At 36.2% G+C, this 25,876-nt stretch overlaps 2 protein-coding genes across 3 annotated transcripts in view; both read right to left on the bottom strand.

The window, feature by feature from the left end:
* LOC100602238 (schwannomin-interacting protein 1) overlaps nucleotides 1–17,879 on the bottom strand; it is a 592,588-nt gene extending 574,709 nt beyond the window's left edge. Inside the window, exon 1 of the mRNA XM_030822762.1 lies at nucleotides 17,231–17,879. Within this exon, the coding sequence (XP_030678622.1) occupies nucleotides 17,231–17,293 (63 nt within the window). The 5' untranslated portion in view covers nucleotides 17,294–17,879. The remainder of the gene's footprint in view (nucleotides 1–17,230) is intronic.
* A 6,710-nt stretch (nucleotides 17,880–24,589) lies between these two features.
* Nucleotides 24,590–25,876, bottom strand: part of IQCJ (IQ motif containing J) — a 183,983-nt gene continuing 182,696 nt past the window's right edge. For both annotated transcript variants that reach the window (XM_003256369.4, XM_003256370.2), the window contains one exon: nucleotides 24,590–25,679. In XM_003256369.4, coding sequence (XP_003256417.1) covers nucleotides 25,491–25,679 — 189 coding nt within the window. In that variant the 3' untranslated portion in view covers nucleotides 24,590–25,490. The remainder of the gene's footprint in view (nucleotides 25,680–25,876) is intronic.

The raw sequence follows: 25,876 nt of genomic DNA, 5'->3' as shown, positions 1-25,876 counted from the left end.
CATGAAAAGTAGAATACTGTATATACCTTTCTGACTCTTTCTTTTGTTCTTTCAATAATACATCCCAAAGATCACTTTGTATGAGTAAATTAAGATATTCTTCACTCCCTCTTATAGCTGTATAATATTGTATTACGTGTTATCCACCTTTTTTTAGTTGTCTTCAATGGAAAAGCTATTCTAAATTACTTAGTTCCCCATTACCAATGTCATCTTCTTAGGTCTGTAGATAAAAAGTTTGTTTGACAAGCATAGCCTCATGCCCCATATTTGGTGTTAGGAGGCAACTGCTTAGTGTAGCTTCACTGGGTGCAGCAGAATCTTTTCTTACCCCTGCCCTCTGGCATTCTGCTCTAGTGGGGTATAAAAAAGACCACAGTGCTATTTGTGAATGTTCCCAAGATTTTCCCTCTATCTTACCCTTCACTTGTAAGAATGTTAAAATGTGCCACCACGTTGAAATATGCCGCCATTTATTTCCTCTCCTGTTGTTTCTTGAGGGCTGCAGCATCTGGTGGATTCTCTGATTCATTTGTTGAAGAAATGTTTATGTAGTATCAACCCTTTGGCAGGCCCTGAGCATTCACAGAAACTAGGTATGGTCCTTGCCCTCCCATGGTTTTAATGGAAAGACAAACAATATAAACAAGTAAAATTATTTAATTAAGGAGTGATAAATTGTGATAAACAAGATAAAGGAAAAACACTAGGGTGCAGTTTGAGAGAATAATGGTAGTTGTGAAGAACTTCTATAAGGAGCTGCCACTTAATACCCAAATCATGAGGGAGAGGCTGGCGGGTGAAGAAGAAGGAAAACATTCCAAACACAAGGACTGTGATATGCAAACCTCTAAGGCAATAAATAAATAAATAAATAAATAAATAAATAAGAGCTTTATGTGTTCAATGAAGTGATAGGCTGGTGTGGCTGAGGCAATATGAAGAGACAATGACCAGATCACACAGGACTTTGGAGTTAGGATATGGCAAGGAATTTGGCATAAAGGGAAATTTGATGCTACTGAAATAAGCAGGTTATATTAATGCAGTTTAAGTTTTAATAAGTTCACACTGGTTGTTTTGTGGAGACTAGATCAGAGCAGGCAGGGAACTCAGTGTAGGAGGCTATGGTAGTGATGAAGGTGAGAGACGATGGTGGCTTAAGCCAGGGTGTTGGCAATCGTGATGAGGAAAAGTTACATATTTAAGATACATTCTTGAAGATAAACTCAACAAGACTTGGTGGTTGATTAGATGTAAATGGGAAAGATGGAATAGTGGTAAAGAAAGGAAGGAAAGAAGAATGAATTCCAGCATTTCTTTTGATCAGCTCAGTATTGACTTACATAGGGAAGACTGAGGGGAAGAAAGTTATTAATGTAACTAAAGAAAGGTGGTGTGGTGTGTGGAGCATGGGGACGGAGCAACAAAAACCTGACTACCCTCACCACAATCAGACCATTCCCATTCACCTTGCCAGTTCAGATTTTGAGGTTGCTTCGTTCATGAGCTGAAGCATGTGTTCTCAATGTCGTCCACCTTCACTGATTCTTTCTTTCTTTGAGACCGAGTTTCACTCTTGTTGCCCGGGCTGGCGCAATCTCGGCTCACTGCAACCTCTGCCTCCAAAGTTCAAGCAATTCTCCTGCCTCAGCCTTCCTGAGTAGCTGGGATTACAGACATGTGCCACCACGCCCAGCTAATATTGTATTTTTAGTAGAGACGGGGTTTCCCCATGTTGGTCAGGCTGATCTCGAACTCCCAACCTCAGATGATCCGCCCGCCCCGGCCTCCCCAAGTGCTGGGGTTACAGGCACCTTCATTGATTCTATTGTCAGTGCCCATGCCTCTAAGATCCTAGCAAAAGGTTGTCAGTCATCTGTGATTTCGATGGTAATATTCATTTTCATTTTTTACTGTGACTTTGTAGGCATGCTAATGGAGAATTAGAAGCAGTTGCATGAGGGGATACTAGCTAGGCATCGTTTTAAATTAGAAATATGTTATTTAAAAATTATATTGCTAAAAGTAACTTTATTCATTTGTAGGAGTATAGCTGACATCGTGGTTGTCTTTGATTTCTTCTTTATAGCCTGCACATAGGCTGTCCTTCCGACTCACAGTGCAGAGGGAATAACACTGGACTTGAACTTGTATGACATGATTTTACAATTTTATTTCGTGTAGTATATCTCAAAGTGGTATTGAGAAGATCAAATTAGACACCATATGTCACCTCTAGCACATCAATGCTTTTCTTCTCTTTCTCATCTTTTCCCTAATTTTATCAAGCAAGTATATTATGTTCTGAAAGAAATCAAGAAAAATATCAAGAAATTGATATCATACATGAAGCTATGTTTTGAACCCTACAGAAAACAATTTAATATTTTCATTTACTTTCCTATTTTAAGTTGAAAAATATTAGTTTATTAATAGTACAGGCGGCCGGGCGCTGTGGCTCACGCTTGTAATCCCAGCACTTTGGGAGGCTGAGGCGGGCGGATCACGAGGTCAGGAGATGGAGACCACGGTGAAACCCCGTCTCTAATAAAAAATACAAAAAATTACCAGGCGTGGTGGCGGGCGCCTGTAGTCCCAGCTACTTGGAGAGGCTGAAGCAGGAGAATGGCGTGAACCTGGGAGGTGGAGCTTGCAGTGAGCCGAGATCGCGCCACTGCACTGCAGCCTGGGCGACAGAGCGAGACTCTGTCTCAAAAAAAAAAAAAAATAGTACAAGCATCAGAGCATGGAAGTTAAGATCCACCATGCTGAGCTGGCTGCCTTTTAGCTTCACTTGCTAGTCTCCATGTAGTCAGAAAAATTTACTTAGCATCTCTGTGACCTAGATACTTCACCTGTAAAATGAGAATTACAGTTCTCATTTTATAGGATTGCTATGATTATATAACGACTTAAAGGAGTTAGCATATGTAAAATACTTAGAACACTTAGAATATAGCAATGTGGTATAAATTTTAGCTATTATAATTAATTATCGTGTGCTAGACAGTAATTTAAAATAGAATGCAGTTTATTCTCCAATAATAATATAAAAATAAAAACTATATTTTCATTAAAATTTTCTTCAACACAAATTACTAAAAGATAATAAAGCAATAATTATGGAATACTTCAATGAATCATAAAGAGTCAACAATTTTATACCCAGCCCAGCTAAAATTCATGCGCAAGTGTCCCAAAAACACATTATCTGATATTCAAGTATATAAAGTTTTTTTGTCTGTCTCAAAAAGTGAAATAAAATAAAAATAAATATAAGAATAGAAAAAGTGTAGTATAAACAATAGTTTAAAATCCTTATACTATATATAAGAATCAATTCGAAATGGATTAAAGACTTAAGTATAAAACTTAAAACTATTAAAACAAGGTAAGATAACCTAGGAGATATCATTCTGAACATAAGACCTGGCAAAAATTTCATGATGAAGATGCCAAGAGCAATTGCAACAAAAACAAAAATTGACAAATGAGACCTAACTAAACTAAAGAGCTTCAGCACAGCAAAAGAAACTATCACCAGAGTAAACAGACAACCTACAGAATGGGAGAAAATATCTGCAAAGTGTGCATCCAACAAAGGTCTAATATCCAGAATCTATAAAGAACTTAAACAAACCATCATGCAGAAAACAACCCCATTAAAAAGTGGGCAAAGGACATGAACAGACACTTTTCAAAAGAAGACATACATGTGGCCAACAAGCATATGAAAAAATGCTGCATCACTAATCATTAGAGCAATGTAAATCAAAATCACAATAAGATACCATATCATACCAGTCTGAATGATCATTATTAAAAAGTCAAAAAATAACATGCTGGTAAGATTGCAGAGAAAAGGGAACACTTACACACTGCTGGTAGAAATGTACATTAGCTCAGCCATTATGGAAAGCAGTTTGGCCATTTCTCAAAGAACTCTAAGCAGAATTATCATTCTACCCAACAATCCTATCATTAGATATATACCCAAAGGAATATAAATCATTCTGCCATAAAGACACATGCTCATGTATGCTAATCACAGTGCTATTCACAACAGCAAAAACACAGAGTCAACCTAAATGCCTGTCAATAGTAGACTGGATAAAGAAACTGTGGTACATGTACACCATGGAATACTAAACAGCCACAAAAAGAATGAAATCATGTATTTTGCAGCAACATGGTTGCAGCTAGAGGCCATTATCCTAAGTGAAGTAACACAGGAACAGAAAACCAAATACCACATGTTCTCACTTATAAGTGGGAGCTAAATGATGAGAACACATGGACACAAAGAAAGGAATAACAGACACCAGGGCCTACTTGAAGCTGGAGGGAGGAAGGAGGATGAGCATCAAAAAACTAACTTATCAGGTACTATGCTTATTACCTGGGTGGCAAAACAGTTTATACACTGAACCCCCGTGACATGCAATTTACCTATATTACAACAAATCTGCACATTTACCCCTGAACTTAAAAGTAAAAAATACATGAATAAATACAATGAATAAAATATACACTAAATCTGATTAAATGTTGTTAAAAGATCACAAAACAATGCATATGTCAAAAAATAGTTCTTGAAAGACAAGTTTTAAATATAAATAAAAGAGATATAGAAACAACAAACTGAGAAGTGAAAAGGAGAATAATGAGATAGGGGAGAAATTAAAGAGAATAGGAAATGCATCTATCCTGGTTTCTATTACACTCCCAATCCTAGGTCAATGCCCAGCAAGCAGTAGGTCCTCAACAAATGTTTATTGAATGAGTGAACATTCACTTAAAATATTGCAGAAGGATAAATTAACACGAAATTTTAGTTTTTATTATTAAAACCAGGTACATATATTATTATTATACATCTGGAATTAACTACCAACAGAATAAAAATTGAATGTTTATATTCCAATTTGAGACAATAAATAAAATACAATTGATATGAGAAACAAAAAAAGTAATGAAATATGAGAAACACAAAACAAAAAAAGGCAAAAGAAGATCAAACTTAACAATAGTTTGTTCTTACGTTATTAAAATGAGTTCTTGATTAGTGAAAACAACTTGTGTTTATGTTTAAAACAAAATTCAGCTACATACTGCTTATGAAATGATCAGTTAAAATGAAATAACTCAGAAATGTTGAGAATAAGTTTTGTAACTTATCAGTTATCTGTTATCTATCAGCGAATAGATATCTATCTATTTGTTATCTATCAGGGAATCCCTGTTATCTATCACGGAAACAAAAAATAAAGTAGGGATCAAGAATGTGAATATTTGATTAATTAATAAACGTTAAGAACCCTTTGTACCTTAAAAAGAAAGATCAGAAACTCTTTTCAAGTATCAGTGGAATGTAGGATTGTATTTCTATATGAAACTAAAAAAAATCCCTACACAAATACCCCAAAGTAAAAATTGTAAAGGCCATCTTTGATGGCTTCAATTTAACAAAATAAGAGATTATTGTCTTAATATTTAACATTTTTAGAATTGTCATTAAATAAAAATTTTAAGTGCTTCTATAATAGTTGAGTCATAGGAAAAAATATGTAATTACAAAATCTTTACAATATAAAGAATATAAAGAAAATGAGGATACTGCTTATTAGATCGAGAACACAACTAAATTAGAACAAATTCAAAACCTTAACTTTATTGTTAAAATATTAATTCATCAAAACAAATAAATTAACTATGCATTAAACTCAAGAAAAAATAAACGGAACAACAAAAATACACCTAAAGTTGGCCAGGCATGGTGGCTCAAGCCTGTAATCCCGACACTTTGGGAGGCCAAGGCAAGCAGATCATCTGAGGTCACGAGTTCGAGACTAGCCTGGCCAACATGATGAAACCCCATCTCTACTAAAGCAAAAAAAAATACAAAAATTAGCTGAGTGTGGTGGCATACACCTGTAATCCCAGCTACTCAGAAGGCTGAGGCAGGAGAATCACTTATCAATTTAACCCAGGAAGCAGAGGTTGCACTGAGCTGAGATTATGCCACTGCACTCCATTCTAAGTAACAGAGACTCCATCTCAAAAAAAAAAAAAAAATCTAAAGTTAACAGGAAAACTAAATATTACATTAAAATATCAAAGTGTATTAATTAGAAAATACAGAATTGATTAACACAATAGCTGATTGTTATAAAATTTCAATTAACAAAATTATAAATATTAAAAGTAATAAAGGAGTATGCAGAGAGAAATTTTAAACAAAATAATATGATAGTTAATCTCAAGATATTCGCTGATATATCTTGGAAAGTAAGTACCAGAATTTACTTATGATATTGTAGAAAACCTGAATATCTAATAACCATGGAAGAAATGAAAATGTTATTTTAAAATATTTATAAGAAAAGACATTGTGGCTGAATGGTTTTATTAAGAATTGTTTTCAAACTTTCAAGGAACATGTAATTACCATGCTATATGAAATTAGAGACCAAAGGAAAATCTAGGAAGCTTTTCATTTTATGAAGTTTGCATAGCCCTGATTCAAACTTGAGAGAAATACAAACTACAGGTGAATTTCATTTTTAAGCAGAGATGTAAAAACTTAAACAACATACCATAAAATAGAAACAAAAAGCAACATATAAAGAACTGCCCGTTAAAAGCAAACAGCAATACCACAATGCAAGAACAGACCACAACTCATCGCCATCAACTATGGATAATAAGACAACCTATGTTGCTTAGGTTGAATTTTCTAATCGATACAATAAGACTTTTGGAAAGGAAGAGGCAATTTAGTATTATTTGCAGTTGAGAAAATTACATGGTTAACAACCTCGAAAGAATCCACTAAAAAAATTCTGAAGTACTATTAAGAGATTTTAATAAGTTGAAAAGATACAAATCAATAAGGCAAAAAGCCATTGCTTCCTATATTCTAGTAATAACCAATTAGAAGTGGAAAAAAAGGAAGGGAATAGCCAGGCGCAGTGGCTCGCGCCGAGATCGTGTTATTGCACTCCAGCCTGAGCAACAAGAGCGAAATTCTGTCTCAAAAAAAAAAAGAAAGAAATAATCCATAATCCATTTACATAGGAATAATCATAGTAAGTAAAGTAAAAAATATGCCGGGCATGATGGTTCACGCCTGTAATTCCAGCACTTTGGGAGGCCAAGGCGGGCGGCGGATCACCTGAGGTCAGGAGTTCGAGACCAGCCTGGCCAACATGGTGAAACCTCGTCTCTACTGAAAATACAAAAATTAGCCTGGCATGGTGGCATGGGCCTGTAATCCCAGCTACTCGGGAAGCTGAGGCAGGAGAATCACTTGAACCCGGGAGGTGGAGGTTGCAGTGAGCTGAGATCATACCACTGCACTCCAGCCTGAGCGACAGAGTAAGACTCTGTCTCAAAAAAATATATATATATAAAACATATGAAATTTCAAATCTTTCCTGATATCTATATCTATTCATGTTCTTATGCATATTTATATCAATATTTATTTATCTACACAGTGTTCCTAGATGGTAAGAACAAATTTGCAAAGGTATCAGTTCTTATATTAGTTTACAGATTTGATGCAATTGCTATTAAAGTCTCTGAATAATTTCTTAACTATACAATTGTAAAGTTTATCTGGAATGAGTTTCACCATTCAAGAACATGAAAATAGATGAAGTGGAGAATTCCCTACTAGATATTAAAATTCATCATATAAATGTAATATTTAAGACAGTAAAATATAGGTACTAGAATAGACATGTGAAACCATGTCTATTCAGGAAGGTAGTTCAGAAAGAGATTCTAATGGATTTATTTTTAACATATGGTAAAGATTCCTGAGCACCATCTACTGAGTCCTTTGTTCTCTGCTACAAACTAGTAGAGAACAAAGGACTCAGTAGATGGTGCTCAGGTAAAGGGTTAACTACTTGGAATAAAATAAAACTATTATTTCTCATTATGCCATACACCGAAATTTCAATGAACTTAAGACAAATGATAAAGTTGAAACAAGTTTTCAAAAAACACAAAAATATATAGGTGAATGGGATACTAAGTAGGTTTTATTTCCAAAAAATTTTAAAATTCTAAAGATTGAAATATGCAGTCTAGGAAAATATATCTCACATATACGAATGCAAAAGCTTAATAATATATACATAATATTTAACACATAAAATCTCAGTGAAACAATAGACAATTCACAGAATAAATCAACTTTGCCACAAAATGTGAAAATGTTAAGCCTCAACAATTAAAAAAGAAATTCGGGTTTTAAACACAGGCCACTTTCAATCTATTAAATTAACAAAACTAGCACAACAGTTCTAGGGATGTAACAATATATATCAATATCCTTAGAAATGTTATATAAATTGTTATTATACTCACAGTAATCTCTTGTAAGGAAACAAAAATATGAAAATATATGAACACTCAATGTTGACATTGATAACTATAGTGGCATAGTTCAATAAATTATATGTCTATGTGATTTCATATTACTCATTCACATTGTACCATAAAACTTTAAGAAATTTTAATGACACAGAAATTAAAATATTATGTTTTAAAAAGCAGTTAAAAATGTTGAAAATATGTTTAAGAGCTATATTTATATATATTCATATTAATACCTAGTGTATACACATTTCAGAAACTCGAAGGAAACTCACAGAAATGTTAACAATAGGGGTCTTTGTTGGATTAATGGTGAGATATATTTTTTAACATTTCATATTTTCTAAAATGAATATAGATATATATTACAACGATAAATGAATGGTCATTGCTATAAAATGAGACAGAGAATATTACAATGTAGTTTAGAAACAATGTCATTCAAAACGTGTTGACTGAAAAAAAAGTAACCGTCCATTATTGATAGATTTCATTTATACAGAAGCTTCATTTCCTATCAGTTTTTGATAAATTAGTGATCACTGTACTTTGCTCTAAAATGTAAATAGCTCCCTTCTTCCACTGACAAAGCACAGATTTGTAGGTCTTCATGAAAATACAAAATGTATATACATTAAGAAGTGTAAGCATATTCATTCAAAACTATACTTTTTAGCTCTTGACACTGAAAATTTATCATCTTTTAATATATGAAGCATATTATTTTTAAATATATGTGCATATGTGTTTTAGGCGCATTAAGTGGAATCCTATGTATTTGAAAATAGTTCTTGTCCAAATAAAGTAAACCACTTAGAATCTTTTGGTGTAATTATGATCACATAGCTTAAACATTAATTACAGGGAATGAATAAATGTTTCCCCAGATTCTAGCAGGTCTTCCCGCCTTTCTCTTCCTTCCAAAATCCCAAAACGAAGTTCCAAGAGGATGTATTTCTCTTTCCTAGCTTCTAATTAGCCCAGTCTTTGGTTTAGTTGGCAAAGGTGACTTTTGCATAAGCAATAGCTCTCTTTCAAAAAGGACTGATGTGGGAGATTGTGAAAGACCTATAAAGGTCCTGTGATCTTCAGTAGGGTCCATCCGAGCACCCAAACAGAAGCCTCCCAGCCACGATTGCCCCACATGTCACATAGTGAATGTATTTAACACATGCAATCGTGGATTACTCCCTTCCCATCATCCCTTTTCAACTGGCACAAGTCAGAGGTGCTGTTCCAAGTAGAAAATGTGGGTTCGCATGGCAATTTAGAGTGTGCATTGCTTTTTTGTCTGTTTGTGGGACACTGGAAGATAGGCCTGGCACAGTTCATCCTTCGCAAGTGCTTAATGCCATCCCTGGGGACAGGAATATCACAAGCCCAGAAAAACACAGCTTTTAGCCGCTTGGTGTTGAAAATTTCAGGCAAAATTCCAAAAGCCCTCAAAGCTAATGTTGAATTGACAAAGTGCCAAAACCTCTCTGGCATTAAATTTCCACTCTTTATTTTCCCCCTTCAGGTTAACAGCTTGTGAAAATAATAATGTGATAATGCCACCCTGTGTTCCAAATATCTCGAAGCACGATCTTGTTAAGCTTTGGTGTCCCTTTGAGACTAATGGGAATTGAGCCGATTTATTCATTTTACAGATGAGAAAACCCCCCAGGAGATGAGTCAAATGTCTGAGTGATGGCCCTGCAACTTATCACATAGGTCCCAGGTCTAAATTAAATTATCCAAACAAGGCCAAGTGTTCTAGGAAAGGACCTGAAAAGCTCAGCTAGCATCAAAAAGGGCCAGAGAAAGATTCATAGAGATTACTAGGCAGGCTAGTATAATAAACCAGTGAAAGTGGTGAAAACACACATTCCAGGAGGGGCAAAAAGGCGTAGTCTAGGCATAGCAATAAAGCATAGTCTAGGCATGTGGCCAACTGGAGTCAACGAGAATCACCATGGTCATCAGTAGATCTAACGTGACATCAGGGGCATCTTACAACATCAGGGACACTGGAGTTTGGCTTTTCTTTTTTAGTTTATCTGAGACCCTCTTATAATCACAGCATACACTGCTATGCATATTACAGTAAGCACCAGGACTGTACCCCCCATTATAGAAGAAATTCCCTTCCCTGAATTCTAGCAATCAGGCCTGAATGCATGGTCTAAACCAGTCAATGGCATGGCCCAGTTCAGGACTCTGGATCTGGAAGAAGTGTCTCAGAAAAGTGAGGGGTATTTTGGAACTGTGTAACCATTGCATCCAATGTACTGTGAGGCCAACAGCATTCCAATAATGTTGCCTCTTGTGTGTGCATTTCCATGGGTTTCTGGCCAACCAACTTCCCTTAGTTCCTATTTTTCTGAGCCTGATTCTTTAGCCTTCCTGTCAATTTAGTGAGTTATCTGTTGTGTTTCTAATAAATTATTTTTCAGCTTACATTACCTAGGGTCAAGTTCTGTAGTTTGCAACCTGGAAGACTGAAATTAGCAATGGTCAAGGCTGCAGTAAAATTAACATCAAGCAGATCTAGCAGGCTATACCAGGTTTACAGCAACAGGAACTGTGGGTTTGGAGGAAGAAGTCTTCCCACAGTAGAACAGAAGTCCAGATATGGCAGAAAGTACTAAGTGCTCTAAAATCTATTTTATTTTCTTATTTCTATGTAACCTGTAGGATATTTCTCAGTCTCCCTTGCAGTTAGATATGGCATGTGTATTAGTCCATTTTCATACTGCTATGAAGAAACATCTGAGACTGGGCAATTTATAAAGAAAAAGAGGTTTAATGAACTCACAGTTTTACATGGCTGGGGAGGCCTCACAATCATGGCAGAAGGTGAAGGAGGAGCAAAGGCACATCTTACATGGCAGCAGGCAAGATCGTGTGTGCAGGGGAACTGCCCTTAATAAAACCATCAGATCTCATGAAACTTGCTCACTATCATGAGAACAGCACAAGAAAAACCTGCTCCCATGATTCAATTACCCTCCATCGGGTCCCTCTCATGACACGTGGGGATTATGGGAGCTACAATTCAAGGTGAGATTTGGGTGGGGACACAGCCAAACCATATCAGCATGTGACTGGGTTCAGTCAAAAGAATGTGAGTTGAGTGATGTGTGCCTCTTTCAGAATGGGCCCACTAGAACCTCCCACATGTGCCCTTTTTCCTTTCTATTTTGCTAGAAGGGAGACAACTGTAAGGTGGTCTTGAAAGCCACGTGTTGAAGATGGCATAGCTCCCACCACCCTGGGTTCTCTGAATGACTATATGAAAAAGGGTCACCCCACTGTATTGCTTCCCCTTTCAGTACTGATGCCTAAACAGGAAATAAACTGCTGTTTGTGAGCTATTATACTTTTGGGGATCCCTTTGTTACAGCATAGCCTAGATTCACCATGTATGATAAATTAATCAAGCAAAGATTCAAATTCAGAGCAGGGCCAGTAGCTATGCTGACTTGATGTTGACCCCTTGAATTGATAGTCTACAGCTTCAGGATTTCTCCCAATTTATAATAGAACAGATGACAATTGGAACAGAATCTTTAAAAGTATATGATGCAGCTATAGCTACACAGATTGAAACGATACAGGCAAAAGAGCAAAAAAGCTCATTAGAGATTTGACAGTCCTAAATAGAATCATAGAATTGATTAGTGATCAATGAACTCTAAATTTTTCATTTTTTTATGCATTGTAGTATCCCTATGCTAGAGATAATGAAAAGATAAATTATAACTCCAGTTCTGCTTTTTTCTCCTTTAACCTAGTTTTCCCTTCTCAAATAGATCCAAGTGATGCATCTTACTCTCCCTCCCTGGGTTTTTTCCAACTCCTGAGGTTTAAAATAAAACCCACCTGGGGTTTTATTTCCCAGTATTCCCCTTACTCCTTTTTCAAGTGGGTGGTTTCTCAAGGAGCTCAGGGAGGATTAATCATCTCAGTTCTTGTAATCACAAGAGTATGTACCCATACTCTTGTAGTATGGGTACATACATAGTATTTGTTGGATGAAGAAATTATTGTTTTCTTTTTTTAATGAGATGACACTGCACGGATGACCCTTATCCGTGTCAAAGTTGGAAAAGACCTTAGAGATCACATAGCCCTTCTGCTACACATGCACACACACCATTAGGGAGTCCCCTTCTATAGCATCTTTTATGTGGGTCATCCAGTGTGACTCATATTTCTGGTGATGAGAAGCTCAATGCTTTATTCCTATACCATTGAAAAATAGCTCCATCCTTTTTTTTTCTTTTGAGACGGAGTTTTGCTCTTGTCGTCCAGGCTGGAGTGCAATGGCATGATCTCGACTCATTGCAACCTCCACCTAGTGGATTCAAGTGATTCGCCTGCTTCAGTCTGTAGCTGGTATTACAGGCACCTGCCACCATGCCCCACTAATTTTTGTACTTTTAGTAGACAGGGTTTCATCACTTTGGCCAGGCTGGTCTCAAACTCCTGACCTCAGGTGATCCACCCACCTCGGCCTCCCAAAGTGCTGGGATTACAGTTGTGAGCCACTGCGCCAGCCTGTAAATATTTTTTTAAATTTTCTCCATAAATCTTCCACTGATTGCTCAGTGTTGAGGTCCCTTACTAGTCACATATTCTGATAGAAATTCCCTTGCCCAGGGGTCAGTAAATTGGTTTCTAGCTCCAAATTATTATTCCATTCACAGGTCTTTTTTTTTTTTTTTTTTTTTTAAAAATTTTTCAATAAGTTTAATATATCCACACCAAACTGCTTGTATATCTATCATATATACTGAATATTCATCAACCTATTTATAAGTGTCTAACAATATGGAGTATTTGTATATAAATACAAAATCAACTTGTTACTCTTAAAAGCCCACTGTCAGTCTATTCTATAAAGCAAAAACAAATAATTTTTTAAAATTGAAGTGAAGAAAAAAGATTTCCACCTTTAGTAAGACTTTAGAAAAAAGATGGAGTTTGTCATCTTCAGAAAGAGAGCAAGGGGAGAGAGCATCCTATCACTTATACTCTCACCGTCTCAGCCTTCAGCACCTGGTGTAGCATGGGCTACCCTTCACTTAGTGATGTCACATAAAGCACACAGAGGAACCGTGACTTCCTGGGTACCAAGGACAAGTGATCTCCAAAGACCCTTTGTGATGTTTACGACGTAGAGATCTGGCTGGGCGTGGTGACTCATGCCTGTGATCCATTCACAGGTCTTTATCTTCTCCACCAAGACATCAGAAAAAATTCTTCCAAGCCATATTAAAGTCCAGATACAATGCTTGTATTTATATTTCTAGGAATCTGAACAAAAATTAAACGTAAGCAAATTTGTATGAATTGCTCTAAGGCACTGAAGATTTATATTCTTTTACATCTACTGTCACATCAAGGCTGAGTCTGTCTTTGACTGCTTTTAAAAATAGATAATTACTATATCATGGGTAGTCAATGTACATGCTTTCTATACCAACATTGTATTCTACACAGTACAGTTCCATCAGTTTCAAAGCACACAAAATGAAACCCAAGGTGGAGAAGTGGGGGTTTTTTTTCCTGCCATTGTGGTGCACAGGAGTCAGAGATTGAGCACTAAAACAGCATTCTAGAGAAGCATGCTATTGAGGTCAATCCAGAATGTTGGATTCAAAATGTGTATTGCATCAAGATGGGTCTTATTAATGGAGCCAGGCACTGTATGATGTAGTGTGTCAACTCCAAAAGTGTAGATGAGATGGTGTGAAAAATCCAAGATGAGAGTCAGAATTACAGGACAAATTAGGCAAGATGGAAGTGGGCTGACTTCATCCCTAGGACTGGCTGCCTGGATGTGTACTTGTTCTTTACATGCTCCAACTTAAGTTTACTTATGGGGGAGAGTAAAATCCATTTAGAGGGACTGGAATTTGAAAAATTAGTCAAAGTGAGAAAAGCATCATATCCAGACGTTTCTATTTGGATAATATTCTTGGACTTCCAGCAATGTGTATATCTTGCATGAAAAGTCCCTAAGCTCTCTTCTGTTCTCTGGAAAAGGTAAGATTACTCCATCATTTCTAGTAATATTTAATGTAAATCTCAAATCATTCAGGCCATATCTAGTTAGGTCCATCATATAATACAAAGTAGGAATGTACCTTGCAAATAAAATTGGGACAGAGAAGGAATAACTAACAGCAAAATGTAGTAACTGAGGACAAAAATCACTTGATAGAAAGTTTTATGATGAATCATCAATCTATAGTGATTCTCTGGGATGCTAGGCTACCTCTCTTGAGCCTCTAATGTCCACTGTGCCCCTTATAGTGTTAAAGACATACTAAACAAGCCTAGAACCCATTTGGAATCAATCAGCATTCTGCTCACTGAAATAACCCCAAGGATCCCTATGTCCCTCTAAGAAGCTACCATTTAGGACCTTCTTGCAACACATTCCAGTTTCAGGCTCCTCCCTACTGGAACTGCTCCTGTTAGGACTGTAGCTAGAGGAGTTGCTTCCACAGGAATATGTAATGGAGACTGATGCAACAGAGATGAGTCTGAATACCTTGGATGTAAGAACTATTTCCAAGATCAACTAATCTTTCTTAGCACCAAAAAGGGTTAAAATCAGCAGTAAAAACCACACCCGCCAATTAGCTGCCTCTATATTCAGCCATCCTGCAAAGCACCCTAACTACGGTGGCTTTCATAAATAAATATGCCCCTACATTCTTTGTAGCCAAAGGTTATAAATCCCTTGCAAGGGTGGGTGGACCACAGTAAAGAGATCTGGGAGCATATTTTTACATTGGCAAGAAAAGCAAAATGTCACTCAACTAAATTTAAGATTGTTCACATACATCTGCTACCACCAGAATGTTATTTTTTAAAAAAAGAGAAAGAAAGAAAAAGAAATGTGAATATCTAATAGTTTAGCTCTGAACATTTTTCTACTGTTCAGGTGACTGTTTCAATAATGATTGAAAGGCTATCAAAACAGAAGCAAATATGTGCTTGTAGTTTGTCATACAGCAACAATTTCTGGTTAAATAAATACATAGACAACAATATCTCAACTACAGAAAAATGTGTGTGCTGGATAACTTTAGTTATAAATATATCACTAAAATGTTTGCAAAAAAGCAGCAAATATAAAAGTTACACTTCTGACAATATCATAAATGAATCACATCCTTCAGATAGACAGAGACAAAGATCAAATAAATTTCTGAATCAGCTACATCTCCTCCTGACACCATTTCAGAGCAAGCAGATGCATTTTATGACATGAGTCTTGGACTCTTCTGGATTAGAATGTACAATTTAATAAACCAGAATGATTTGTTCAAAGTTCATCAGGGGCTGCAAATGGATACAGTTTACCATAAGGGAACAATTTAAGTTTAAAATCACGGAGGTACATGCAATGGTGTGTGAAAAGTCCTACTTACCTATTAAACCAAAGCAGAATAATAAAATTTTGGGAAATGAAACTTTAAAAAACTGAAATCATAAATCTACCTTTCATTCTTTTCAAAAACTGAGGTCTTTTAAATACTGACATCAATTATGGAAATTATCAGCGGATCTATTGAGCAAAGATGACAAAAATGTATACTAAGGTCTCCTTTATATAAAATTGTTACATCCTCTAAAATGATGCACTTCATACACTGTCAAAATGTAAGTACCATTTATCCCAAAATCAAATGCCAAATTACTGAAGAGTTAAGAAGCAACAGTAATTCACTTGGAAATTATCCATAACAGAAAGAATCCATTATATTTGAATTGGAGGTCAAGCTGAGTAAATCACATTTACTACTGGTTTTTAAATATGAAGAAGACTACTAAAGGAAATAAATTTTATAATACAATAATATAAAAATATATATTATTAGGCTGTAAAGTAAATGATTCTGCATAAATGTTCCAAACTACGTTTAATTGGCCTGAGAAAAGAATCATGATTTGTTAAAGTTACTTTTTAATGGCAATATGTTCTCTTAGAAAAAAAATTTGAATAGCTAATCAAAATATCTGTTGGGGTCATTCTGGATAGTAATTAAAAGTAGTATTTCTTCGTTGGTTGTGTCATATCATAATATCATAGAACTACACATTTAATAGTCTTAAAGATGGAGTTAAAAGATGTTTTTGAAGAAACCATATTTTTTATTTCTGGTTTGAACATTTAAATTGAACATTTTGAAACTAATTATTTTCAATAATGGTAAAAGTACTATTTCAATAACCCATATATAATTTTATAAAATTATCTGTTATTTCTACTTATAATAAGCTGCCACTCTACACATTTTATACCAATAAATTTGAGATTTTGTAAGTCATCAAATATCTCCCATGTATTGACATTAGAATACCTAGACATTTGTTCTTTTGGTAACTGAAAGTATAATCTAAAGTGAAAAAGTTTAACACTGATCTTCCCAAACTGTACAAATCAGGAACTACTTTCCAAAGAGAGTCTTGTGCATACAAAGGGCAACAGATTGTACATTTGGAACTATTTACATGTGTATATTAAAATGCTATCTCCGAAGCCATTGTTTTGTCCACTGCAACGCAGTTAGTTTTGGTGTACTAAAAAAAAGAACACTCAAACTTAGATTCTCCAAATTCAAAGCACCAAATATCCACATACTAACTATGCAATGAGAAAGTATTTTTTTCAAATGAACACTCCGATATACTTTAAATGCTTAATCCTGAATTTAAAAATGTAATGAAGGCCATCAGCTTAAATTTAACCTGACTTAGTTCGACTTTGAAGTTTTCTCTCTTCATATGTAAAAATATGATACACCTAAAATAGATGGCAGACATTTGTAAAACTTACACTGTCAGAGTGCTTGCCCTGGTCACAGTCCCACGTTGTAACACGCTGCCCGGACCTCTCCATGGTGCTGAAGAGTTACTCTTGCCCATTTGAGAGGGAAGAGTTGTTTATTCAAATTGGCTTTGAAAGAAATCCGTAAAGGGTCACCTGGGTTAGCTAGTAAGCTTATCTAAAAAATTTCTATAACACACACTAAATAAGTGATGCTTTTGCCCTTCAGTTATCAACCACCATGCTCAAGCAGCTCAAAGTAGATTTTGGAGCAGAAATCTTCAAGTATTGGCAAAAAAGTGTGAGAGCTTTTTGGGAGATGAAGTTTGCTGATTTTTGCCAGTGTTCTTCAAATTGATAAAACACACAGAGAAGACAAGGCTACTCGGAGAACAGAGGATTCCAGAAAAGTTCTTGATCTTAATGCAGAAAAGAAGATCCCATTAGTCCAAAGCAGCCGATTCACTTCATGCTATCATCTGATCTACTTTTCGATGAAAAATAATACAATAAAATAGAGTTAAGAATTCCACAAGGCACTGCACACACCATGTAAACAGGTCTGCCTCATTCTCGCCTCAGCCTCGGTCTGCTGAAGATTATCACAGCAGAAATCAGGCTCTGTGGCTTTCACAGATTATCTCTTTCTGAAGCTGAAACGTATAAAGAGCCACATGACACCCAATGATGTCATCTCTAAAGCAGGTCACAGTTGCTGCTGTATATAGATAAAGTCCTTCTAGTGAAGTATTTAGCATAGTGATTTTCTTGAAAATCTACTTATATTAAATAGCATGGTCTTCTATCAAAATACTTAACCCTATCGATACAGTGCCATGAAGAGAAAATCAATTTGCTGCTCATGTGTGAGACAAAGTCTCCCTTTAAGCTAAGATCAGCTTCTGGTACTGCTTTAAAAAATGAATAACTGCCATTAATTTGTGATGAATATAGTGAAGTAGGGCTTTTCCCTGGAGAAGCTGCTGTGAGAACCAGAGGCTCTCTAAGGATATAGAATCTACTTCTAAACACCTCTCAGAATATTTAGCATGTCCCAAAATTATTTTTTAATTCAATCCATAAAGATTGCAAAATAAAAATTAAGGCAACCATCTTCAACTTCTAACAACAGTTTATATAACAAAATTAAAAAGTTGTATAAACATAAAAACATCTTACTATCTCTGAAACGATTGGGGTATATTTTCAAATTATCAGTTAAAGAAAAACTTTCTTTAACTCACTATTTTTAGATGTTTTTCAGCTCTGAATAAAGTAAAAATAGAAAATTAGCTATATTGTTACTAATATGCACACCTAACTGGTAATTGATAGTACACATATTCTTTTAAAGAATGTTTAAATGAGCAATGTCCATGATCATTCTTTGCAACATTTTTCTATTTAGTCATATGCCATAATTTATGATTTTCAGCCATAATTGTCATTTCTGCCAGTTAATAAATTATCTAATCCCCTTTCATGCCAACTAATTATTATAGCCTAAGTGAAGAACAACTTGAAACTAATCTAATTAGTGCTTATTAAATGTATTCCCTCCCTTAAGGCCAAATAGATCAAACAAAAGCAGCTTTCCTTTAAGAGCACAGTATTCTGTCATATTTTTGAGAAAGAACCATAAATCTGAGAAGAAAACAATTTTCCACACAATCAGTGCCACTGAACAAATTCTATTAAAACAATGGTGATTGTTCTGGCATCTCATCAGGGAAATATTGCCTCACCAGCTTCTCACGGCATATCTATGCAATGCTAAAATATCCAAATAAAAATTGAGAAAAAAAATTGATCACCTAAATGTTCTGATCCACTTAAGTTTCCTAAATAAAGCAGACATTTTTGTTCAATTTCTACAGTTTAGTATTTTCTACACTTTAACAATGATGAAGATTATCTGGGGAATTTTTAAAACTTAAAAGTCCCTGTAATCCCAGCACTTTGGGAGGCCAAGGTGGGTGGATCACGAGGTCAGGAGTTCAAGACCAGCCTGGCCAAGATGGTGAAACCCCATTTCCACTAAAAATACAAAAATTAGCTAGGCGTGTAGTGGGCACCTGTAATCCCAGCTTCTCAGGAGGCCGAGGCAGAAGAATCACTTGAACCCAGGAGGCGGAGGTTGCAGTGAGCTGAGATCACGCCACTGCACTCTAGCCTGGGCAACAGAGTGAGACTCCATCTCAAAAAAATAAAAATAAAAATAAAAGTCCCAGGCTGCTTCTCAGATATTCTGACATGATAGATCTGTTGTGGTTCTGGAATGTGCATTTTTATAAAAAGTTCCAAAAGTAAATTATTATTTGGAAAACACTAATTAATATATTACAATATATAAAATCATATAAAAATCAAACTGACTAAAAAGTATTTGTGATTCTTAAAATGATTTTTTAAAAAAAGCCCAATTTTTGCTTCCTGAAGTATCCAGTGTTGGGTGCCCCCTTCTTCTCATTTTCTCAGGCTTCCATAAGAAAGCATTTTCCTAAAGACTCCCAGCCTCTGATTTCCATCCTTTTCTCCTCTCTACAAAGGTGGAAAGAGTTACACTGATTGGAGGATTAGGCAAAGGAACTGGGCATCTACAGCTCAGGATCACCCTCCCTCTGTCTCTGTGTGGGATCCAGCTCCCTGCACAGGATTCACACTGGCTCGCCCTGTAGGTGAGACTGGTAAGTTTCTCTCATTCCAAAGTTCAACAGTAAGTTGCCACAGTCAGAGTTACACCCTCAAATCCAGCTTTGACCGGAAATAAAGTTGAGATTTTGATCTCCCTCTGCCTGAATCTCTTATTTCTGAAAATAAGTTTCTAAATCAAGAAGGGAAAATGAGTTATTTATTGACTTTCTAAAACTCCATCTTCTAGTACTATTGTTTTGTTGATTAGATTTGTTTTTCATATAAACCCTATGAGCCAGTTAATGCAACAAGTTTTATCTGTGAACTTAATAAAATTTTCATTTGCATAATACAGCTCTATAGATAGAGGCCTATAAAAAGGACATGTTGTATATAAAACTTTCATTGGAAGTTTTACTAAATGCATTGTTCAACTAATTAATTGTATTATTGAGCCACTTAGAGGAAAATTCGAGTTCTTGGAATTTTCCTTTAACAACTAGTAACTCTAGGATAACGTTTCTCAAAGTGTGTTCCATGGATCCATTAAGCCCAGTAAGATGTGACTCATTTCAGGTTTCATGCTCAGAGAAGCGTAGAAAATGTGAAAACAATACAGCCTTCCTGCAGAATCAAAATGTGTGGAAACTTAAAACGGCTCGAAGAAGTTGTAAAGTATATAAATTGACTCATTTTACCTCTCTTCCAATTAACATTTACCAATGTCCTATAAAAGTAGTATTTCAGGTGCCACATTCAGAGAAATTCTGCTCTAGAAGATGTTTCAGCAGTAAGATTTTTCTTAATAGTAGCACCTAAACCTTCTATACAATTAATCAATTAATAATTATTATTGCCTATGTTATCAACAGCTCTGTTACAAGAATTGTCAACCATGACTGAGGAATTTGTAAGTTCTGCAAGGGCAGAGGTTGTTTTCTTTTGGTGATCATTGTATCCCCAGTGCTTGGCAAAGGCCTGGCACACTGTAGACATTCAGATAGTTGTTGAACCAGTGAATGAATGTAGACCTAATCCAGGGATGTGGATAATTATCCCCCACCCCCAAAGATGTCTCATTTACAAAAGAACCTTAGGCTAATGAGCTTTCCAGAAGAAATGGAATACAATGATATATCACACTCCAGTTTCACCACATCTAATTTCTCCTCCGACCCTAAAGCATCTTTTATACCCATTCAGTGAGTGGAATGTTGGTTCGTTGTCGATTTTTTTTTTTTGCAGATATAGTAGGTGCATATATTTATGGGGTACATGAGATGTTTTGATACAGGTATGCAATGTAAAATAATCACATTATTATCCATTAAGTAATCATGGAGAATGGAGTATCCATCCAAGGATTTATCCTTGTGTTACAAACAATTCAGTTATACTCTTACAGTTATTTTAAAATGTACAATTAAGTTATTACTGACTATAGTCACCCTGTTCTGCTATCAAATAGTATGCCTTATTCATTCATTCTTTTTTTTGTACTCATTACGTTAACCATTCCCAGTTACCCCCTCCAGGCTCCCACCACCTTTCCCAGGCTCTAGGAACCATCCTTCTATTCTCTCTGCCCATTAGTTCAATTGTTTTGGATTTTTAGATTCCATAAATGGGTGAGAACATGCAATGTTTGTCTTTCTGTGCTTTGGAATGTTTATTTGTAATAATAAAACTGGATTTATTATGTAGGGTGCACTCTGTGTCTAAATTAGAGATCTAACAATTTATCTCACTAAGCTGTAGAATAAAGACAGAATTTGTATGAGGACAAATGCCAAGAGTGGACTTAAGGTAAACTACAAAGAAAACAAGTTATTTCTCAACTATCTTTATCAAAGGTGACATACTTGATGTCTAGATTTTTACATCTATACTCATAGGTCATTAAGTGTAGAGACTGCTAAGGAAGATTTATTATGTTACTATGGATGAATGAATCAGTGATCAATTAACTGTCAATTTTGCATATCGTTCTGAACTCACGCAATATTTCATATTAGCAGTCCTTTTGAAAAAATTTTAAATCCCCAAACCAAAAGAACATGTTTATTTTTAAGCCTATCAAGAAAAATTACTCTCAAACCATGATATTAAAAGGATAATTTGGGAAAGGGAATCTATATTATCAGCCAATATTTACAGACATAAAAGGGAGAGGATGTTTGTGGTATAAAGATAATATTTTATATAAAAATATATTTATGAATACTGTCATATATGTTTATATATTATATTGTTTGTAAACCTTTGGAAAATGAAATACTCTCTCAGGCTCCGATTTGAAAGAAGAGAAATGTATCTACTTCTAAGTAAATACTAAGAAGTCCTCTCTTTTTATATATGGTTAATATATTCTCAGAACCAAAATTTGGAACAAATAGACAAAGAATTTGTGCTACTTGGGGGTCTGAAAGGAAGGATGAAAGATAATGTTTGGGTACTAAAATATTAGAATTCATGGGGCCTAAATTTGTAACAGCTGAGCTTAATACTATAAACTGTCCCTGACCTGGAAAATCTAGGTTATTAAATTATTAAGTAGCACAAAGCTTACATTCGCTATAGTTTGTTGTTTGTTTTTGTTGTTGTTGTTTTTGAGACGGAGTCTTGCTCTGTCACCCAAGCTGGAGTGCAGTGGCACGATCTCAGCTCACCGCAGGCTCTGTCTCCCAGGTTCCAGCGATTCTCCTGCCTCAGCCTCGTGGGTAGCTGGGGTTACAGGCGCACGCCATCATGCTCAGCTAATTTTTGTATTGTTAGTAGAGACACGGTTTCACCATGTTGGTCAGGCTGGTCTCGACCTCCTGACCTCAGGTGATCCACCCAGCTCAGCCTCCCAAAGTGCTGGGATTGCAGGCATGAGCCACCACACCCGGCCCATATTCTCTATAGTTTTAAATATCTCAAAATTGTATTAGAAGGGGTCCCAGAAATCCTCTTTTAGGGCTGAGTTTTCCCCCAACCAAGTGTGACTTTGTAACAAGACTTTCTCCCTAATTAGTCACCAGAGTTTTCTTGATGTATTTAAAGCCTGAGGTTGTAAATCTGAAAAGGGCAATAAAGCTTGAGGGTAATGAAGCAGTTTGAAAGTTGGTGAATATGCCGTGTTCAACAGCAAGGGTAAGACTGACTTTTAGAAGTATATTTGGAAAGGTTTGTTGGGTCATCTGGCTGGCTGTTGAATATCCAGACACTCTTGCTAAATGCCGGGACACTTAAGCAGTGCTGTTAACCTAAGCATCCCACAGCCTTCACTGCAGAACACCTGAGGTAACAGAGTCTTCAGCTGGTCCAAATCGCTGGTTTTGACCCTGCTCAGGACTATAATTCCTCTTGACCAGGAGTGAAGCAAGGTCTGCTGGTAGAAGTTGGGCAGCTGCAGGAATGGCACTTGATTCTGCTTTCCCCAGTGTCCTAAGAATCTGCCTGTTCCTTATTCATCAGGTCTTGGAAGGAAGGAGAGCTATGCTTGCTTTTACTCTGAGTGTGGGGGTGGTCTCTCAGAGGAGGTCTACTCATTTAGATGCAAAAGGACTCAGTTCATCTTCAGAACTGGAAAATTAATCTTTAGTAAGAGCAACACTAAAATAAATGCTTAACCTTTGTGTGTAGTTCCAATATCTATATTCATATTCATTCTGGGACATGAGTTGATTCTCATGGATTCACTTGGGGAATCACAAACAAGTACTGTGCCCCTCAATCAGTGTCAAGTTAAAAATTCCATCTCTGCTCTCCACAATTTTTCCACAGCATTTTGAATAAACTCACTGAATGTTTTCAAGAGCAGATTCAAAATCAACTAATATTTAGTGAGAGCCTTCAGAGTCCCAGGTTCTGTGCTGTAGTTTACACGCGTAGTGCCATTTAACCTTCACAGCAATCCCAATCCATTTCTGAGGTGGGTATTATTTCCAGTTGCAGATGAAGAATGTCCTCTCAAATGATGCATCTTGGACACATAGAAATAGTGGCAGAGCTGCTATTTTAAGTCACATCCTTTTACCCAGGCAGGCGCCTCATTCCATGAGCCACAGTGCCCCCTATAGGCCAGATCATAAAAATATGGGAACCAATGGGAGACAGAGGCGTGACCACAAAGCAAGGCCCAAGCGGGAGGAAACAATTCTAAGCCAAAAGAGATTGAGAATGTCTCTAAATAATTCCAGAGATTTTTCTGGACTTATTTGTAAGGTCATGCTAATAATTTCTGAAAAGGTTATCAATCTTGGAGTTTAGAAAATACCACACTATAGTTTCTTTCCATGATAATCCTATTAGATAAGCTACAGATCTCTGGGAGCTGGAAACGAAAAGCGTTAAATATTTTATGATATGAAATTGATTAATAAAAAATACACAGGGCATTTCCTACTGTTGTCCTTTGTGCAATAACTAATATTTTTTAAGGAGAAAAGACTACTCTTTTTAAAAATGATTTTGATATCCACAAGCACCATTCCCTAACAGTTGCTATTCAAAATTCCTATTTCTAAAACAAATTTTTCTGTTACCACATGATACGTTGTGGTATAAGGGCACTTAATATGCAAATTGCTAACATAACTTAATATTATCTTCCCTTCTGTTGCTCTTTAATTTGGCATTGAACAGCTGAGGTTTGAGGTTTTAATCAAGGAGCATTGAATGAAGCAATTTATAAAATCAAATGAGAGTTTTAAAAATATTGTTTTATTCACTGTTTATGACTACCAAATTGTAAAGTAGTCTCAGAAATGCAAACTGATTGCTTGACCATGTCTAAATGCAGCCTTCTTTTCAAGGAATATAGTGGAAGAATAAAATATGGAGCTCCAACCCAATGGGTGGCCCAAGAAAAGGTAGTTATCTCTTTAAATCTCATTTTCATCACCTGTAAAATGGAGATAATAATAGTGCCTTTCTTTGTATGATCATTGATAGGATTAAACAAGATAATAGCAGACTGCCTGGCACAGAACAAGTGCTCAGCTTTTATTAAGATAATGAATTTGAGCACTCATACTTAAACATTACTTTTGTTATACATTTTAAGGCAGAAATGTTCTAAGAACTCTATTAACCACTATGCTTAGCCAAAATAATCAGAGCAGAAGCATGCAGAAGCATCATTATCAGCTCCACACAGGAACTCGACCAGATTAGTGAGCTGATTTCCCGTGTAGTACATGCCTGGGGTAGAGAGTTGAGATAGGCAATAATTGCAGTTATGGGCGTGGGGCTGGAGAGCAGCTGGCAATGTCCACAAGTTAGGTAAGGGCATGTTGGCCTCCATTAAGTTTGTGCTAGAGGTTAGTAGAAGGAAGGCAGGGACTTGGGACAAGACAGTCAGCTGATCAGATATGAGAAGATAGAAAATTGTCTAGGCAGTAACAGCAATAGGTTAAACCCAGAGAAAGAGGGCTGAGGTTCAACAACCTGGAAAAGATCAAGCAAGAGGCAGGGCCCAAAGAACTCCCCAGGGACACAGCTCACTGAAAACATTTGACTTGGACTGAAGGCTTTTAACACAGAAGTTCCAAATGGACTCATGGTTGTTAGAGGAACTCATTTCTTGATGACAGGCTTAGTCAGTGTAGGCCAGGGGTCATCCTATTCCCTCCATAAACTTGAGGTCCATTCACTGGAGGGTGAGAAAACCAAGTCTTCCTATCTGGGGCTCCTCGAGAGTATGTATGAACCCAGTGGGCCTGGCAGGCTGGTCAAGGTAGAGAAGAATCACCTTCCTTCCACCAGGCAACTTGTCCCCAGGTGACTGCAACCCCCAAGAGATGTAAGGATGAATCTTCCCAAAAGGGGCCCTGGCAAACTGATGATCACGGCAGATAAAACAAGCTTAGCTCACTAAACTCCAAACAACTACACATAAAGTTTTCTTTTAAATTATGACTTGGATATTTTACCTAAGTGACAAACCAGAGACTTGGAAGCATCCCAACATCTTATATTTTCATATTTTATTTTTTACATTTACTGTCACATCACTGTCATTCTTAATATTTAAGT

The sequence above is a fragment of the Nomascus leucogenys genome, chromosome 11 (assembly GCF_006542625.1).
Source record: "Nomascus leucogenys isolate Asia chromosome 11, Asia_NLE_v1, whole genome shotgun sequence".
In the NCBI taxonomy this organism is placed as follows: Eukaryota; Metazoa; Chordata; class Mammalia; order Primates; family Hylobatidae; genus Nomascus; species Nomascus leucogenys.
Note: the sequence above shows the minus strand (reverse complement) of the source record. Positions and strands in the feature narration are given on the sequence as shown.